Consider the following 20,264-nt stretch of genomic DNA (forward strand, 5'->3'; position numbering starts at 1 on the left):
TTGAGCACTCAAGTATGGTACAACAACCTCATACTTCACTAAACCAAGTAAATCCCACTAAAGCTCTTACTTACACTATCACTCTAACAAAAGGCACTTAAGTATTAGACAGTGATCATATCACACTCAGTGGTGTTGTTTGTTCCGTCATTATAATATTCCTATATGTTGCTGTTGATAGCTTGTTGTGGTCCAGTAGAGCTGTTAAAACATCACCACCAGCCAAGATGATTCATCAGAGCAAAACACGGAAATGAAATGGGCAGAGCTTGTGTTATTTTTCTTAATGAAATCTTATCTTTCACACTAATTAGGAGCGGTTCTAAAATTCCGTCTACACAAATTCCAGTGAACATGCGTGTTTATGTGAATGGATAAGATCATTCATGACATTACATGATACTGCTGTAGCATGTTTAAGCAGTGAGCAATAGTTCTTGAAAGCTCGTCCTGCTCAGGCGGAGGTTCAGTTTCAGTTTGAGGAATGCTGCTCCTGACTTAATGCCATGTAGGTTTCTGTACATGCGTATTGCGCGCACAGTGTTTGCAGTGTACTACAGAGTTGCAGAGTCATGTTGGTTGGTGCAGAAATTCCTCCCCAGCACAGCTTTTGGACGTCTGCCCGCAGCGGCGCAGAGCAGCAGCGACACTCTCAGCTCGGCCCTTTCAGTACAAAACAACTTCAGTGTGGGGAATGACACTTCCTCTGCCTTTCTGACTGGATAGGGGGGGGGGGGGAGAGACTTGTGGTTCTCAACAAGTCGCGCCTGAACTCCCCGAGGTGATTCCTGTGATAGTGAGCCGTCTTCCCGGTGTGATATGGGGTTGAACAGCTGCTCTTTGAGGTGTTGCGCTATAGTAGGTGAGTGTGTTTGAAGCTTTTTAAAAGTGTCCCTGCATGTTTCACGTGCTAAGTGGACGCGCCCTATTGAGAGAAAAAAACATCACTCGTGTGTTTGTGATACAGCAGCACTCGTGACATTTGTCGCGTTACTTTTTTCAGCATGTAATACGCCTGTAGAGGATACCCTGTTTATAATTGTTGTCGTCGAGCATTCACTTTATTTCCTCAGTAGTGCGCAGACTCCTAAAAGGGAATTGAAACTTGTCTTGATCTGTAATTCATTTACAGAAGTCTGAGTGTTACTCAAATTGAGCTGTTGTGTGATTGTTTGTAAGTGAAGCATTTGTAATGTTTCTGAAACATCCTCATGGAAGAATAATCATTTAAAGGATGCAATTAGGGCTGCAACTAACTAACAGTTTTTGTAATGGATTAATCTGTCGATTAACTGATTAATCATTTGGTCTAAAATGTCTAAGAATGGTGAAAACTAATAATACGCTTCATTTATACAGATTCTTTTACATATAAAATGCATCTCAAAGTGCTTAACAAAAAAAGAAAAGAGCAGGCAATTTTGTCAACAACTGAAGTACTCAAAAACATTTTTAAAAATACTCTTCACAATTTCGCAGAGCCCACAGTGACATCATCAAGTTACTTATTTATCCAAGAAACAGTCCAGAAGATATTTAATTTGCAATTATACAAATCAAGAAAAGTGCCAAAGCCCCACATTTGAAAAGCTGGGACCGTCAATTATTGAATAATTGAGTAACTGTTTCAACTTTATGTTTGCAATACAAACACCCGGTGAATCCCTGCCAGAAAATATCACATTATTCATCATCAAAGAAGAGGACTAAATAATACTGGGCAATATATCCATACTATATCGATATCGTGATATGAGACTAGATTTTGGATATCGTAATATTGTGATATGGCATAAGTGTTGTCTTTTCTTGGTTTTAAAGGCTGCGTTACAGTGAAGTGATGTAATTTTCTCAACGTACCAGACCGTTGTAGCTGTTCTATTATTTGCCTTTACCCACTTTGTCCATATTGCCCAGCCATAGGACTTAATACTTATTAAGACTGAACTAGAGTTGAAGTGATTAGATGATTAATCAATTAGCTAAGTTTTATTAAACTAATCCACAACAATTTTGATAACTGGCTAATCGTAAGTAATTTTTTAAGCAGAACTGCCAAACGTTTGTTTTTTTTCTATGATAGTAAATTAAATAGTCTATTTGGAGGTTTTAAAATGTTTGTTGGGCCAAACAAGCAATTTAAACATGTCAAAACTTGGTTTTGGGAAATTGTGATGGACAGTTTTCACAGTTTTCTTACGTTTTATAGACAACATAGTTAAACATTTAATTGAGAAAATAAATGGCATAATAAATAATCATTAGTTGTATCCCTGGAATAATGCACCACTGACTACAACACACACTACAAAGCCCCAAAGGAGCAAAATAAGATTATTTGTTGGGTCAAGTGTCAATTTATCATAAGTCATCAGTTCAGCGTGTACCCAAATGTTTTTGTGCACATACTTGCTACCAGTGATATCAAGACTTTTTCTCCGTTTAGTGATAAATAGGCGTAGGGTATATTTATAGTTGCTGATATGGTGAGCAGCATTGGGCAATCGTAGTTCTTCATGTTCTAGAGTTAATTCAGGTTATTTAGAATGCAGCTCAGGACTTGAGTTATTTCTCTGTCAATCAAATGTCTTGAGAGGAGGCTTTTGGTCCGGACTTTCAGACTTTTCAATTTGTTGTGATTCTTTAAAACAACACAATGCTTTCGTTCCTTATCTGAGGAGGCTTTTGTTTCTTTCAAAGAAAATGAAGAAGCACCTTTGTTGTCAACAACCTTTGACCCCAGTCAGCTGTAATTGCAGTTGAAAGATGACACAGCAGAAGAGTTTGTGTCATTGCTGTTATGAAACAGTGCAAAACTCAAAACAGTAGTATATATAGTATAATATAATCTAGTGGCAATAAAATGAATCTGTTCATTTCTCAACAGCCTACAAACCAATCAATGTCAAATATAGGAGGATGCAGCCCACATAGGTGATGATGACAGGACGTAGGTATGTCAGGTTAAGTTCTTGAGTGAGCTTGCATATTTGCAAAGTGAAACCAAAACTAACCGGATCAAATATACACAGTGTAACAAAATCATGAACCTTGGTTCAGACTTTCAGGTGTGAAAAGGCCCTTAATTTGCCAAATATCACCACCTGAAGGTTATCAGTCTGTATTTCTAAACACGAGAAGGATCTTTCAGTTTGTTATGACACGGTTGAGTCGTGTGCTGTTGTGATTCTTTAAAACAACACAATGCTCTCATTCCTTATCTGAGGAGTTGTTCTATTTTTCAAAGCAAATGAAGCAACACCTTTGTCGCCAACAACCTTTGACCCCAGTCAGCTGTAATTGCAGTTGAAAGATGACACGGCAGAAGAGTTTGTGTCATTGCTGTTATGAAACAGTGCAAAACTCGTGGTCATTACAGCCTAGCAGTTTTAGTCAGCATTTTTTCAAAGGTTAATCGAGAATATCTTCACTCATTTTGTGCCCTGTTGTACATTGTATGTTCAGGTCCAAGCTGACTGCACAGGCTGTCCTGCCTGTCACCTGCCAACAGAAACAGCCTGTAAATGGTTAACTCACTGTGTCTCTCTTGTTTCTTCTAATGAGTTCTGAACTAAGCCTGTGATTTATGGAGAACAAACAGTCTTGATGCCAAAAACAATGAGTTATTGTACAAATATTTCTGTCTTAAAAGCACAAATGCCATTTTATGAATACCACAGATCCCTCTTTTCTCTACAACTGTGTCAAAGACTACATGTCACAAAGTATTTTTATCAATGAAGGCCTAGTGGTCTGCATCTCCTTCCTCTCACTTCTCAACAGCCATTTGCGAAATAAATTTGACAAACCCAAACATTGCTACCACCTCTGGTATTACTGGTCAGGACTTTGGTCTAACTGGCATTTCGAAACATAGTTATGATGCATAAACCTGCAGAGCTAGTGTCACAGTGTTCCTGCGGGCTTGAGCAATGCTTTATATAGTAGCCAAGCTCTGCACACCGTGTTTACACAGTAATTCGCTGTGAACCCCCTTAAAGCTTGAGCGGGATAGTAGGACAGATTGATATATCATGCACAATGGGGCCTTTATGGAAAACTTAGTAGCTCTACTGTATTGCAGCCTCTCTTCCTCTTTCTTTTACTGCCTCCTCGAACTGATCTCTCCCTCCGATATCTTCCTTCACCTGAATCTGGGGTCCAAGAGAAGATTCCTGCAATCTCTCTCCTCTTCCATTTTGTTTTTTTCTCTCTCTTGCTCACTGTATGTTGCCCTCAAAATCTCTTTTTCTCTGTACCACTCTCCCTCCCTTTCCGTCTCACTCTCTCGGTCATATGACCAGCACACAGGCTGACTGACTGTAGAGCGAGAGGTGAGGGAGCTTGAGGCTGAACAGATTTGATTGTGCAACTCCACAAAGCTGCACTACTTCAGACCAAACCAGTAATAACCCTCTCTTGCTTTGCACAGTAAAATACAAATAACCCAAACTGCCAGGTGCTGCAAGTATTCCTGTAGCTTTGCCACTTGTAGGATCAAGGTTTGTCCCTTTCATGCTAAAAAATTGATCTGCTGCATACATTTATATTGATTGAAAGGGGTTGTTGTGCAGATAAGTGAGTTGTAGCTAACAGGCCGCATTGCAGAATTCTTTTCTTGCTCTCTAACTCAAGAGCTGATTTGTTCTGCTTCGAGCCGTAGCAGCGAGTGACAATCTGTGGAATGCAGGGATTTCATGTTTGTAGGACATGCAGTCGGTTTGGATTTGCTGTTGTGTAAAGAGACGCAACACAAGTCAGAAGTATTTCAGCAGCTTATATTTGAGCATTTCTAGGTGATTTTTAAACATTTCACATGTAAAATACCCCAAAGCTTCAAGCTAGAGCTGCAGTGATTAGTCAAATAATCGATTAGATGATGGTAAGAAAATTTATGAGCAACTATTTTTATAATTGATTTTTTTTGTTTAAGTCATTTTTCAAGCAATTATGCCATTAAACATGTGATGGTTCCAGCTTCTCCAGTGTGAAGATTTGCAGCTATTCTGGTTGGACAAAACATTTGAAGACGTCACACTGGACTCTGTGAAACTACATTTTTCACCATTTTCTAATGTTTTATAGACCAAGCAATTAATTGATTAATCAAGAAAATAAACAGCAGATTAATCGCTAATGAAAATAATCATTAGTTGCATCCTTGAAACAATATAAAAGAAGTCAGTGTAGGTCTAAGTGAATTGAGGAATGTTTTATTTTATTGCTCTTTATAATTCTAATCAAGATCCTGTAACAGAAACTTACTGTACTTATGTCCTAGAACTGATGCTAGTTTCTGTGTTTTTTCATATACATTAGCGTGTCTGCTAGACCTTTTTATTCTGACCTCCTCCATTTTTCTAGAAGCCTTGTGAGGCATAATGCTTAAAGTTAACAACTTGCCTTTTCTTTTAATAGTAAAGCTCAACCAATAGCTTATCACAAATGTATTGGTGTCAGCTCATATCTGGCCAATAAGTTACAAGAAATTGCAGTACAGAAATGGAAAAGATATGTTTGAATTAAGTTAGAAATTGTCTTCATTATTTGTCCACTAAAGAGCACTGACAGCTAAAGAGGAATATGAATCTACACCCAGGAGACGGTTAGCTTAGCTTTGCATAAAGACTTGAAACAGGGGAAGACAGCTGGCTACAGACTAAACAAATGTGCTGTTACGTTAATTAAACCCCCTGTTTCCAGTCTTTATGCTAAGCTAAGCAAACAGTCTCCTGGGTAAACTGTATATTTAAACTAAACTGCAAATTTCAGAGTGAATCCAATCTTCTCATCTAACTCTCGGCAAGAAAGCAAATAAGCATACTTCCCAAAATGCAGAACTACTGTATTCCTCTATTCCTTAAAACATATCAGCTAATATTTAACTGTTGGGGTTTTGTTTTTTTTGTTTTTTTTTTACTCAAATATGTCAGTATGGGCCTCAAAAATCCCGTGAGTCTGGCGCCAGTCATTAGCTGACATTTGCCTCCATGATAACTGCTGAGAGTGTTGCACTTATATTGAAGGGCTTATTAATTGACAAGCATCCAATGAAAAGCTTAATTAGTACTTTATTAGAGACAGGTGCACCATTTAAACCCATATAATTATGTGAAACCGACATTCGGTGCTTACATCATGTCATTTAGAGGTACCTGAATGGAATGATAAAGATCTTTCAATGAAACTGTCAGAAACATTTTTCAAGTCTCTCATACCGATTATTTACTTAGGTTTTCTAAATGACAGGTTATTGACATTGAATTTAGGAATACATTCCTTGAGATTTAACGCTACAGGATTTGGTGTTTGCAAACCCTTGACTGTGTATTTTGATTCACTGCCATTCTGTTACATCAGAGGCAGATAATTGTCATAATGTGTTCTTTTCTTGACATTTAATTACTAAGTTAAGATCGGCCTAGTTGGTCAAACAGGTTCCAGTCAGCACAGAGATGAGCTGGAGGATGACACCAGACTTCTGTGGCAGTAGGGAGTGGTTTTACCACACTTGCCCAGAGAATAACTAAGAACATTGGAGCTTCTGGTGTCTGGTAGGGAATCATTCATACCTTCTGTTGCTTTAAATAGTGTGAATGTGTTTTCTTATGTTTGGCAGCCTGCCGCTGTCTGCAGAATCTCAGTCACTCCTCTGTGAGTCATACTAAGTGTGACTGCTCAACCAAACAGTGTTGTGTAAAAAAAAAAAAAAAAGAAACTGAGCACATTGTCAGGCTTGTTTTGAAGGGGATTGACGACCAGCTCTTTGTGGTAGCCGTGACATTGAACTGATTAAAAGTTAAGAATAAAATCCCTAAAAGCACATCATGTCAAAATCAATGTTAAATAGTAGGACTTGACTGATATGTTTTTTTCAGGGCTTGTACCAATTATTAGTACTCAAGGAGACCAATAACCAATATTAAGAGCCAATATAAATTTGCAGTTAATATGAAAATCTTAGAAATTATTAGAATGCATGATTTTAATGCAAGAATATGCTTCATTTAGTGCATCAAAACAGCTTTGGGAAGCTTTTAACTGGTTTCAATTAAATTAGAATACATCTTTTCTGTTTCAGCTGGTAAGGAAGTGAAACATTGAGTGTGTGAAACTCACACACCCACACGTACACAAGGGAAAAACAACATATTCACATGAGATTTTCTTTTAGTTAGCTTTTCTTCAAACCACTAAAAGTCTCTCATCTTTATTGGGTTTTTTTTTTTTTTGTTTGTTTTTTTTTCTGTGCAGGATAAGCATCACAACAGACGGAGTTAAAGAAATCCCTGCCAGGACACATCAGATTGTGCAGTTACACACATTTGCCAACCACTTCCCCTTCATCTGTGGAACACTAGATTGCAGAGGACTCACTGAAATGTCAGAATGGATTACTCTGAAAACACTGAAACCTGTAAAATACAGACCAACAGCCATTTAATGATCATGGTTTGACTCATGCTTTGGGAACTGTCTGATCCTGATACAAATGCTGTCAGTCATGTTGGAGCCTGGATCTGTGGATGAGGGAGTATTATGTGGTTCACCAACAGCCTGCAAGTTTGTTTATCTGCCATATTTGCACAGAGAAACATATGACCTTAACTTAATTCATGCAGCAACTGGCTTTTTCGTCTGGAGTGCTGGCTCTGCCTGCTGGCTGCGACTGGGATCACCAATGGATAGTAAAGTCACACTGTTCACATCCTTAATTTCTTGTGAAATGTCTACTTACTGAATAGATTGTGTTCAATATGAAGAAAAATGGAGGAACTAAGGACATCTTCTCAGTGGAGCCTTTACATCGATGAATTGATGATCAAAGGAATTTCCTCTGTTGAGAGTCTGACCCCAATGGGAACTGAAAAAAACTGAACTGTCAAAGACTGTAAGACTGAACAGTTAATTACTGAAAAAAATCTGGAGTATTCCTCTTCCTGTGTCCCAGAATGAATTGCCCAATGAGGAAGAGACGTCCAACACGCGATTCTGATTTCTCAGCTATCGCGGTTCCCTCGATGCACGGGTCCGGGTACCTTGACTATACAGTTGAGACCCACGCTTCCAAGTCCCTGAAGGTCATGGATGAGTTCAGACGGCAGGAAATGTTGTGTGACCTGGTGCTTCATGTCACATACAAAGAAAGAACAGTTGACTTTAAGGTGAGACACTCACTGAACTGAAGTATCAGGAAACAGTTTGTGCCATTTTGTGTAGGGTTTGTTTCCTCAAAAATATACTATCTGTAAATCTATCTATCTATCTATATGTGTGTGTATGTGTGTGTGTGTGTACATATATATGTATATGTGTGTATATGTATATATATATATATATATATACATATTGTCAACTAAAATGCTTTCTATTATAAGATGGATGATATAAGTGAAGCCAAAATATCTCCTTTCCGTGATCTGCCATCTTGCTTGTGTGACGTCATTTCGAGCCAGAGTCTGTGCAGTAGAGTCAGGCGGCAGGATGACGGCCTGCTGGACACTCCCCTCTCAGCCGTCCCGCCACCTAATCGAGGCTTGAGTGCAGCTGTCACAGCTGTCAATCATGATGTCACACCCCCGCCCCCTTTTTATATTGTCAAATAACTAAAAAACAAACTTATCACTTGGACAAACATCAGTGTGATAAGAACTACCTAAAATGACAGAAACCATCTTTGGGAAAAATTTATTTGACATGTACTTTGATTTTTCAGTTTGGTTCATGTCCCATCCACTAACATGGAGGGGGCGGGACTTATGACCTATACTGCAGCCAGCCACCAGGGGGCGAACCAGATGTTTTGGCTTCACTTGGGGAGCTGTCAGTCAATGGCATCCACACACACACACAAACTCTGGACCCATACCTACCATAGAAATACATGGACAGGCCTATCTCGTTATCATATTAGCATGAGGAAAACTGGAAACGTGAGGAAAAAATACATGATGGATAGTTTATTTGAAAAATAAAATGAGCAAGTGAAAAAAAGTTAGAGGAGTAAAGTAAATTATTACTAATAATGCTTAATATCTACTTATTTTTATATGGTCATCTCTTATTCCAACATTATATTCTGTTCTATTACAGCTTTCAGTATACTGTAACATGTGCATGTTATTACTTCTCAGGCAGACACGTGTAGCCTACATAAATACATAAACAACTTAATCGCTCTATTTACAACATCCCAACTATTCACATCAACTTATAAACCTTGCTTAGCCTTTTTTGTCTCATCCAGCCAACATGAAACTATAAACATCCTGTAGAACAGTTCTGTTTCCTGTGTATATGGTTTTTTACCCTCTTTTTTCCCCCGTCACCCTCTTCTTTTTGCATGTCACATTTTTGCTTTGTTGCATTGCATTTCAGCAATAAACAGAGTAAGAAAGTTTTTATTGATTGACTGATAACTAATGGGTGGTAGAGGCTTTTACCAACAATATTATCTATGACGTATTTAGTAAATACTCTTTACTCATCCGATAACAGACGCGATAAGCGGGCTGTTTATCTCTCAGCCATTGGCAAAGTGAATGCAATGTTTCTTTATCTTAAAATAATATTTTTTCAGGTGCACAGGGTGGTGCTGGCATCGTGTAGCCCCTACTTCAGAGCGATGTTCACCAGCAGCTTCAAAGAGTGTCGCGCCTCGGAGGTCACCCTGCGCGATGTCTGCCCCCAGGTGGTGGGAAGGCTCATTGACTTTGCCTACACTTCCCACATTACCGTGGGGGAGAAGTGTGTGTTGCACGTTCTTTTGGCTGCTATGAGGTAAACATATGTACAGCAGAACATTGTGTAGGAACGATTGTCATGGGTCACTGAAAACAGATGAACAGTTCAATGCATTAAAAAAGCATTTTGAATATACTTTTAGGTGGAGGATATACAGGCGTTAATGATTTTTTTCCTCTTTGCCTGTTCTGTTCTACAAGGTATCAGATGGAAGATGTGGCCAAAGCATGCTGTGACTTCCTCACTAAGCACCTTGGGCCGTCTAATGTCATCGGCATCGCCCGCTTTGCTGAGGAAATCGGCTGTGTGGAGCTGCACCAGCGCAGCCGAGAGTATATCAATACACACTTCAATGAGGTGAGGTGCAAGGACAGAAAAACAAGCTGACATACGCATGCAATTCTTAGGGTTGCTTTAAAGTTAGTCAAGTCAGGTCAATGTGTTTAATGAAAACTTCTTTATTGCCTCTTGTACATATCACAACAACATACAGTAGGTTAAGCAAATGTGACATACAGTATATTTATTGAGCGAAGTGGAGGTTTTTTTCAGCAGCTTCTAAAATACTTCTATCATGTTATTCTCACATGGGAAAAAGGAGGAAACCACTAAAAATGTTGAAGTGCCGTGTGTCCCAATCAGTGACTCGGTACCCCGCAGGAAGACGCATGTGCACCACATCACCCTGAGACAGCTCCAGGATTACTCCATTGGACACATGCTCATGGTCATCCCAGTGATTCCAGGCATAGTCCAGAAGAACTCTTTGGTCATTCTTGTGCAATGCTACACCCATGTGGTGGCTTTTCCGGTCATCCATGGCATTGAATCTGAAGAAGTAGACGCCATTGACAGGGGCGCTGAAGAAACCTGCGTTGGAGTACAAAGAAATAGACAGAGAGCTGAGCAAAATCTGCCATTTATCATTTTCTAATAATAATCTACTCTCTACCTACTCTCTAAGCATGCACAAAACACATATTAACATACAATTACGCATGTACACACGTTTCATATTCTATACCTGAGTAGACGTTGTAAGCATTGCCAATGTTAGTCATGACTTTTGGGTAGATCAGTGTTGTTTCAACATTAAAAGGCCCAACTGGTCCAGTTAAAGCCACTGAGAAGGCCACTTTGTGTCCGTCTGTGAATATAGAGCATTAAAAAGTGGTTATTATTGTGGCATATCCGTATCCCACTGTACGTTCTACTATAACAGTTTTCTTAACAAGTTTCTTGTGGATCATATCTTCAAGCTGGCTCACACCAGCTGATAGTTATGCCCCCATGACTGACAGTTGGGTTGTTTGGTCTTATAGAATAAAAGGATATCATGACCACTTAAAATTGTTCATGTATTAAAGTTCTAGTTGTTTTTTCCTCCGTCCACAATTGATCATATTTGTTTGTGAGTAATCACTCTGAGTTTGTTACCTGCCAGCTTTTTTTCCAGCTCCTTTGCCTTCTCGTGGTACAGAAGTAACTCTGTTTTGGTGACATCCAGCTCTGTTCTCAGATCCTTCACTGAGTTCTCCTGATCTTTTACCTTAAGTTCGCTTGCTGCCAGTCTGCTCTCCATCAGCCTCAGCTCCTCCACCGTGGCTCTCAGCGCTCTCACCTCATGGCTGAGGTCAGACCCTGAGGCCGTCTCTGCCTGAACCAAAGCCCCTGACAGGCAAAGTGTCAGGAGCAAAGCTGTAGCTCTCTTCATTCTGTCTTCAGATCTTGAAGCAGGCAGTAAGGCAGTAGTACATCTCATGGGGTCATCTCTTTTATACTGAATTATTAGCTGTGCGATTATGTTGTAATAACATGGAAAACTGCACAGCTGCAGCGTTTAAATGTTAATGGGTAACCTGAAACAAATACCATTAATCTCTCAAGGACAGAATTTGCACTTTGGCTTCATCACCTTGGTCTCTGTCTGATTACTGTTTTATTTTTGATGATGGTCTTTTTCTAAGTCTGACACCCAACCACCAACTCATGTCATTAGAGAGTAATATTAACAAAACATCCATTCAAGGAAATGAAATATAAAAAATCTACATATTAAGTACTCAAACATGCCTTTATCTGAAGGTATTCATGTGTGCTGGTGTGTCCCTCTGTCCTAGGTGACTAAAGAAGAAGAATTCTTCAGCCTCTCTCACTGCCAGCTGCTGGAGCTCATCAGTCAGGACAGTCTCAAGGTGCTCTGTGAGTCTGAGGTGAGTGACATTAAAAAAAATAATTAAAAGTTGACTGCCAGGCATGTACGGAACATATTTTAATCATAGTGTTTTTTCACATTTTCTTATTATTACAGATTTGGGTTGAACATTGAGCACTGAACTGTAAATAGTAAATTTGGTCTGTAGTGTCAAATTTAGATGTGTGTCACAGACCATTCATCTTATGCGAAAAAGATAAATCATATCCTAAGAAATCTGCACAAGTTCAAGTTCTCATAAGAGTGTATCTAGATGCACATTACACATATTGATATCTTTGAATACATTCATGTCAGGTGTATAAAGCCTGTACAGACTGGGTCCGCTGGGATTTGGAGGGTCGAGCCCAGTACTTACATGCCCTCCTGAATGCTGTCCATATCTACGCCCTGCCTCCTAAGTTCCTAAAGAACCAGCTCCTGTCCTGCCCCATCCTCAGCAAGGTAATCTGCATGCTCAAATTTTGTTTTTGTTTTTTTGTTATGGAAATGCAGAGAGAGATGAGATCAATGCTCACAAAAGATAACTAATATTTTCTATTGTTATTGTAGGACTTATTCAAAAAACTTGTAATTTCTTCAATATTTCAATGAACTCAGTCACCTGCTCTTTACAGATTTTAACTCTTCCACCCTTCCTTTTAACTGCAGGCCAATTCCTGTAAGGATTTCCTTTCTAAAATCTTCCGGGATATGACATTAGGGAAGCTTCCTCCTGCACCACTCCGGGGAACCCAGCTCATCTATGTCGCTGGCGGGTACTTATCACATATATCCTAAGCAAAATTGTATTTTTTCAATTCACTACCAGTTGCACACAATAGTTAAGGCTAAAGCAAACCGTTTAGGACATATTTCAGATATTAATGAGTAGAAAATGTAATTGAAATGACTATGTTATATATTTTTATTCTTCTGTATAATCTTTACACATTGTATAAAGACAACACTTGGTGCCAGTAAGTTCACACTTAAAGATATGCACGTTCATGAGCTGGGTTCACAAGTGAGATGTCCACTTGTAATACACAACTTGTGTGGGTTTGCTTTTATGAAAGTTATTATTGGATCATATTGGCATGAAAGCACCTCATGGATCCATCTATCTGCCCCTGTTACGAAGTTATCCACCTCCTGAAAGAGGTGCCTGCTTTCTGGGTTCATGTTTGCATCATTCTATTGTTAAGTCCATAATTTATAGTGACATACTTCTTGTTGACTTATTTTTCTCTGTCATAAAGCAAAGTTGGTTTTTAGCTAATGATTCGAGCTTAAAACTAGCATTAAAATGCTTTCACTTTTGCACCATTGTTTCTTTTTTTATCAGTAACAAATCATTTCATTAACTTGAATAGTTTGGTGTAACGCTGATAGAGAAGCACAAATGCAAACAGGATATGCAGTGTGTTCCTGGTCCAACTAACACTGAGAAGAGAAATGATATGAGTCATAGATATGAGTCAAGTCCCACCATGCAGCATACTTATATCAGCATCATAAGTTATTGTCCCCGTAGAGCATATACTCCATACTCTTTCAAAAATGTGTCTTATTTAGTTCTTGTGCGCTGGATGACTTGTAAAGACACAGTCCTCCTCTTTTAGTGAACTGTGAAATAACTACTCTTGATGCTGATCAAAAGATGAAGTTACAGGTAGCACCTAAGTCACCTAAGAAGCTACAGAACATTATATCTTATATGTGGTTTTTTGCATACCTAATTGGTCACACCTTAGCAGCACATCTCATTGGTTACTATACTCATACTAAATAAATCACATTACATACTGTGCTGCTATGTTATGATAGAAACGGCACATCTGCAGTGTTTAATGGTTACCTGTCTCAAAGACAAAACTTGACACTTTGGTACTTTTTTGTCAATACAATGCACATGCTCTCATTTTCTCTGTCTCTTCTTCTACTCACTCACTTTGACTTATCTCTGCTCAGATACCGGCAGCATTCACTGGCCTCCATGGAGGCTTATGATCCCAGGAGGAATGTCTGGATAAAACTGGCTGACATGGGGACTCCATGCAGCGGCCTGGGAGCCTGCGCACTTTTTGGACTGCTCTACACTGTAGGTTGGCCCAAAAAGTCAAACCATTCCACCAGTCATGTAACAGCTTCAATGAGATGACATTATAAAAACATGGATAGTTTCATGTTCTGGTTGACAATCCAAGATGAGGCATGATGCAATACATTACAACACAATAATATGAGATAGAGAAAAGTATAAATATTATTTACTGGTTTAGTTTGTGCCATTGTACTGGCATAATTCAGTATAAATTTGATAGTCAACATAATTTCTGTTGTGATGTCTCTTTTTGTGAACGCAGGTTGGTGGCAGAAACCTGTCGCTTCAAAACAACACCGAGTCCAGCGCCCTGTGTTGCTACAACCCCATGACCAACCAGTGGAGCCAGCGGGCCTCCCTCAACATCCCCAGGAACAGGGTCGGGGTGGCCGTGGTGGACGGCTGCATCTATGCTGTAGGAGGTTCCCAGGGCTCCACGCATCACAACACGGTGGAGAGGTGAGATATTACAGAGGCGTTTGCTCGGCGTATGAGTGCGTGACGATTTATTTATTTAACTAGGCACTCAAGAAGTAATTCGATTTTAATGACACCTTATTTTACTGGGATGAAGGTAATGAGCGCGGATTTTCCTTTCCATCACACACATTCTTAGATTAAGTGCAGTTTACCTCAATGTAAGTATGGATAATAACATGAGAGACGGGAAATGAATAGCTGCCATTCAACCCAAGGAGCAGTCAAGAAGTTCACAGGTATTCCTCTTAGCCTAATTAGACAACAACACAAGCTCTTTCAAGACATGTTGAGACACACGTCCCAGGAATGTTGATCCTGTTGGGAATGCTTCACATCTCGTTGCTGCCACCGCTGAACAGGGAGGAGTTTTAATAGTGTTATAAATCAGTGTCAATCAATTAATAACAAGTCTGAGAAATGACAGTTCTTTTGGTACTATTAGTTTTTTTCCATATCAAAAGAACTGTGCATCAAATGCAACCTTAATCCCTTTTTATATTCACGCATATAGATTTCTAAAAGATGCCAGTCTCAAGAGACTTATTAGAACTCATCAGGCACCACTTGGAAGTCTTTTTATGAGAAGCTGCTAAATATAATGAAAGCTGATAAAACTATTGAAATGAAAACTCAATGTGAGACACATTAAAGGAGATTAGAGCATTTATAGTAACAATGGTTGGCAGAAAAGACTCTGCTCCTGAGGATGCTTCACAGAAGAATCCAAGCAACATGCAAGAGATCACTGAAATGTGCCTTGATGTATGTCCCTTTAGGTGCACATGCAATCATTTCAGGGTTCAGAGCACAGGCTCAGTGTCAACACAGTGACCCAATGAGTGACTTGGATGTTGTGCCTTTCTCAAGGGCACTTAACCATCATTGGAGGGCAGATGATGTAATATCAGCCATCTTCCTGTCCGCAGTTTACAGCTGGAATACACCCAGTGCCAAGGACTGAAGCAACAACCTTTCAATCATTAACCAGTTAGTGAACCTGCTGTCCAACCTGCCTCATCATGATTCAGTTATGTGTTGTTGTTTTATCCTTCAGTATTTGTATTTTATAACATGTAGAATAACAGAATATTCTGTATTTTTGCGTTAGTCTGTCTCTCAATAGCCTAACAAGCCTACTTTTGCTACTGAAGATGTAAATCTTTAAAAACAGGTCATGAATGTATACTTAAGTTTCGTTGGGGACTATTTTCAGCTGTGGACTTGGTGCTGTTGTGAGTATTTACGGCAGCAGGACAGTTTGTATCGGATTGACTCAACATAAACTACAGTCCTCATGTTTGTCATAATGATGATACACAGCTCATTTTTGTGTTTTCAATAGTTTTTGGTCAACAATCGAGGTCTAGGGCACAGAGGATATGCAGTATCAGGCTACACAAGCTATACTTGTTAGTAAGATTAATTCATTGTTGGTTTTGCTCTTTTTATGGGATTCATTGACAATAGATAAATATAGAACCTCACCAAACATGCGTACCCTGTAGGAAATGTGCCCTATAAGACATCTAGCTTCCAGCATGATGAGATAAATTTGACCATAGACCTGTAAGCCCCTCTTTTCTTTTCTTTTTTTTTACAAATATGGACATGGAGTCTATCAGACTACAGAATCCTGTGGACTGTCGTGTCTCTGTCTACTCTCACTGGTGTTACAACATCTTTGGCTTCAAGTAAACCTCATCAATTGTTGCCAAACATGGTTGCCAGCTTAATCTAATCCACTTAAAGTTGACTGGCTCGTGTAGATTGAGAAGGTCGCTGCGCACGGCCCCGCCTCTCTGAATCCTCGTAGTTCAAATGGACGATTTACAGAATTGGTGCATTAATTTGATTATTTTAATTGTCATAAAAAAAAATCTTAACATATTATGACTACATTGACTACAAGCACTGCACTACTGTTTGGTTTGCAGGTGGGATCCAGAATCTAATCGCTGGTCCTTTGTTTGCCCGATGTCGGTGGCTCGCCTGGGTGCCGGGGTGGCAGCGTGTGGGGGGGCTTTGTATGTGGTCGGAGGTTTTGATGGGCAAAACCGCTGGAACACTGCTGAGAAATACCAGCCTGACACTAACACCTGGCACCAACTGGCTCCCATGAGTACTGTACGCAGCGGATTAGGTGAGTATACGTGTACCTCTGTCTTCATGAGAGCCAATCTGAGATTTTAACAAACAAAATTTTGGCTTTTTTTTTTTTTTTTTTTAACCACTCTGTCTTTCTTTGCAGGGTTAGTAAGCGTCAACTCTTACCTGTATGCTATAGGTGGCTATGATGGACAGAGCCAGCTGTGCTCTGTGGAACGTTACAATATAGCCAGGAACATTTGGGAGCCCAGAGCCTCCATGCAGTACTGTCGCAGTGCACATGGAGTCACGGTCCACCAGGGATGCATCTTTGTGCTCGGTCAGTCATGACACTAATCCAACATCATAAAAGTGTTAAAGGCCCTGAAAAGCACATTTTTTAAATCAGCTTCTTAATATAATCTTCCGCCAAAATTAAAACAGTTTTGGTCATTTCACAGTAGAGATTTTTTTTAAAATATTTTTGTTATTTCTGTACTTTTTCTCACTAGTTTGAAGTGGGCGGGGGTTAGTGGGGAAAAAAGGTGATGTTACATACTTACTCAGTCCTGATGACACAGATAAGCTTAGTAGAGTGTTAAACTCTCAGTGGTTTCAGGTTGATTTTCTTGCTGACGTCTCTCTGAACATCCTGTGACTCTCCGGAATCCTGCACTGAGATGAGCGAACATCTGAGTTGATAAAAATGTTGATACATTCATCTGACTCACCTTGAATTATTACCCAACACTCAGATCAATGAGCTTAAGGAGCAGCAGCGAGTTGTAGACTTTTTGTGCCCTAAGTTTTGCCTCTCAGGGTACAGCCTGCCCTACCTAATTGGTGAAGGTAGTTGGGGCTGTTTACAGCTTGAAAGAAATACCTGCACATACTAAACAGGTCAGAAAAAAGATACTTCCAGCTACGTTTTTCGAGTTAAAAAACATAATTTGATCTATTTCTATTTACAGTAAATATTGTCCTAAAAAGAAATAAGAATTGAACATCAGTCAGAAATAATACAGTAAAGTACAGTGCTCTTTGTATGAAGGATAAAAAAAAATCTCCTTTTAGAAGATGTTTATGCATGTTGAAGCATTAATGATACAGACTTGTTAAGTAATGAATTAATTTTGATGAATTAGTAAGCAGTCAGGTCAGGAGGTGGCCAGTGAGATGCTGCGCTGCACTGTTTTATTTCAATGAGGCACAATGGTTCAGCGTTGTTTAATTAAATAGATTATGTATGGTTCAAATGTTAAGAGTAAACAGATAAGAAGCAGGAAAATGAAATGTCAGATCCACAAGTAACAACATTAGTAATTTAATCAACCAAGAAGTAAAAATTTGTCTTTTTAAAAATATAATTTTACTAATCCATTTGTAAATTGAAAAATTAATGAAAGATAATAATTAATTTTAATTATTAATTGACACAATTGGTGAACATTTCCCTAATTGGCTTATTAACAGATTCATTAACTGTGTTGTGTGTATGTGTGTGCGTTTGTGCCTACTGTCTATTCAGGGGGTTTTAACCAGCATGACTTCCTGTCCAGCGTGGAGTGTTACTGTCCAGAAAGAAATGAATGGACGTGCGTCACCAACATGCCCATCGGACGCAGCGGCATAGGCGTCGCTGTTACCATGGAGCCCTGTCCTGGCAGCCTGCCAGAAGAAGAGGAGGACGAGGACGGAGCCACATAGGATGAGTGTGAAATCTGTCAAAATCTTAAGTGTTGAATGCAGTTCGAAGTGGTGCTGCTTTTCAAGAGAGGGTTAAGTGCATTAAATAAAAAAACATTCCAGTACAAAACCCCTCACACATCTCCCCAGCCTGCAAGGATCTCATTTGTCTCGCACCGTGGAATACTGCAGGTAGAGTTTCTGTGAAAATGGAAATGTTGACGAGGAAGAGTATTTCTACATCTAACGGGGGGATCAAGTGATACAGAAAGAAAAACTGGCACATTGCAGTGACCTCGCAATGAACAAGGTGCTACAGATGTAATCTCAAATAATGCTTCTATTTAATTGAATGTTGTTTGTAATCTCGCTAAGTGTTTTATTTCGATTGCAAATTTACATGCCTGACAGTAAACTTCAGTGTCCTAGTGTTTAATTCCTCTCAGTATGTATCTCTACCTCTATGTGTCTCCCTGTCTAAATGAGCACTTTTCTCATGTTTTCTTCATATTGTGCCAATATAGTTTCACCAAGAACTGCCAAATTTTTGAATTTCATTGTGATTTTATGTTTTTTTTGTGTGTGTGAATTCACTATATTTGTGAGTTTCTGGACATAAAGTTAATCAAATATGTTTTACTCCTGCACTATATGTTCATCATTGTGATTAAGTTTCTTTCATATGCACTGATGTAAGTAAAAGCAAATGTGTCTTACTGACCTCTTGCGATCTCAGTTATTTGGATGCCTCCAATAGGTGTGTATGTGGCTTCAATATGTAACAGCACATACACAACCACTAGATGGTGGAATAAGTCCAAAAACAGCTGCACACTGCTACATAAAAATGTCTGTTTTTCTTGTTTTACCATTATAAGAACCCATACAGAACTCCCATTATACAAACAGCTTACAACATGAAAGACTGATGAATAACAACAAAAATAATATACATATTAAAATGTGCACACTATTTTTATGTTGTGAACACTGATCTCCTGTTTGGATAAAGAGTATTTCTCCATGTTTCATATATAATGGAACATGGATAATATTTGAAATAATGTGAAATAATTAGCCAGTGGATCCCTCACAGCGACCTTTATTTCAGTAGTCCTGAAGAAAGACAGAGGGTACTGGAGTCACTACAGCGTTAGTCATCAACCCGCAGACGTCACCCGTGTGTTTACTTGTCTCTCTCTGCACTGCTGTTCTATCTCCTCCATGGCTCACCTGCAATTATCCCAGCAGGCCACCACAGAAGACAGATCTGGACGCAGCTATTATTCAAATGTAGCCTCAGTTGTCTCATCATGTTGCGATTTTTGACAGGGAAAGAGACACCAATTAAGGGGAAGGAAAATGTCCATGTTTATTTTATCGCTTTTCTGCAATAATAGACAGGCAGGTGATTGTGGTCACATGTATATCTCCCTTTGACTCTCAAATTTCAAACTCATGGACACACAGTTCATTGTGAGCATCCATTATTGACAGAGCAACCTGTTGGGCAATGAGCAGAGATGGAGTGGCAGCAGAGCAGAGACCTGGTTATGTGTTCGGGCCCCAGAGAGTGAGAGCGGAGACAGAGGAGGGAGTAGAGGGCTCTTACTCACTACTTAAAGCCCTACACAAGAGCAAGTGACTCACATGTCGAACGCATGATGCAGGCATCTCACACACATGCACATGGATACACAAACACTCGGGCGTCCATACACAAACGCATTTGTTCTTTATCTGTCACGCACACATATGTGTGTGTGCACACTCGTGCGAAACAAAGCTGGCTGTCTCTTATTCACAGGCTGTGGAAACAGATTTGCCTCAATGTGTTCATTGTCTCATGAGGGGAGGGGAATACAAAAAGAGATGTAGCACTGTACAGCAGGGAGATTTGCCCTCCATAGAGAATCAGTGGAGGAAAATTAGTACACATACAGATGTAGCTGCTGTACATGACCATCT

General features: G+C 39.4%; 2 protein-coding genes across 3 annotated transcripts; one reads left to right on the forward strand and one right to left on the reverse strand.

The window, feature by feature from the left end:
• The first annotated feature begins 535 nt into the window (after positions 1-535).
• Positions 536-19,012, forward strand: keap1a (kelch-like ECH-associated protein 1a). Of its 2 annotated transcripts, XM_067613843.1 has the most exons (13): positions 536-862; positions 6,411-6,554; positions 7,255-8,165; positions 9,581-9,780; positions 9,945-10,101; positions 11,865-11,957; positions 12,257-12,403; positions 12,611-12,717; positions 13,913-14,042; positions 14,308-14,504; positions 16,460-16,665; positions 16,774-16,950; positions 18,139-19,012. In XM_067613843.1, the coding sequence occupies exons 3-13, from the start codon at positions 7,953-7,955 to the stop codon at positions 18,315-18,317; spliced, it is 1,806 nt and encodes a 601-aa protein (XP_067469944.1). In that variant the 5' UTR covers positions 536-862; positions 6,411-6,554; positions 7,255-7,952; the 3' UTR covers positions 18,318-19,012. The 2 variants fall into 2 exon arrangements, with proteins under 2 accessions (XP_067469944.1, XP_067469943.1); XM_067613842.1 differs by lacking the exon at positions 6,411-6,554.
• Positions 10,328-11,629, reverse strand: LOC137200095 (cerebellin-1-like). The gene is made up of 3 exons (XM_067614772.1): positions 11,182-11,629; positions 10,769-10,891; positions 10,328-10,614 (listed from the first exon to the last, which is right to left on the reverse strand). The coding sequence occupies exons 1-3, from the start codon at positions 11,504-11,506 to the stop codon at positions 10,328-10,330; spliced, it is 735 nt and encodes a 244-aa protein (XP_067470873.1). The 5' UTR covers positions 11,507-11,629.
• Positions 19,013-20,264: the final 1,252 nt, after the last annotated feature.

Source organism: Thunnus thynnus, chromosome 16 (assembly GCF_963924715.1).
Source record: "Thunnus thynnus chromosome 16, fThuThy2.1, whole genome shotgun sequence".
NCBI classification, from domain to species: domain Eukaryota; kingdom Metazoa; phylum Chordata; class Actinopteri; order Scombriformes; family Scombridae; genus Thunnus; species Thunnus thynnus.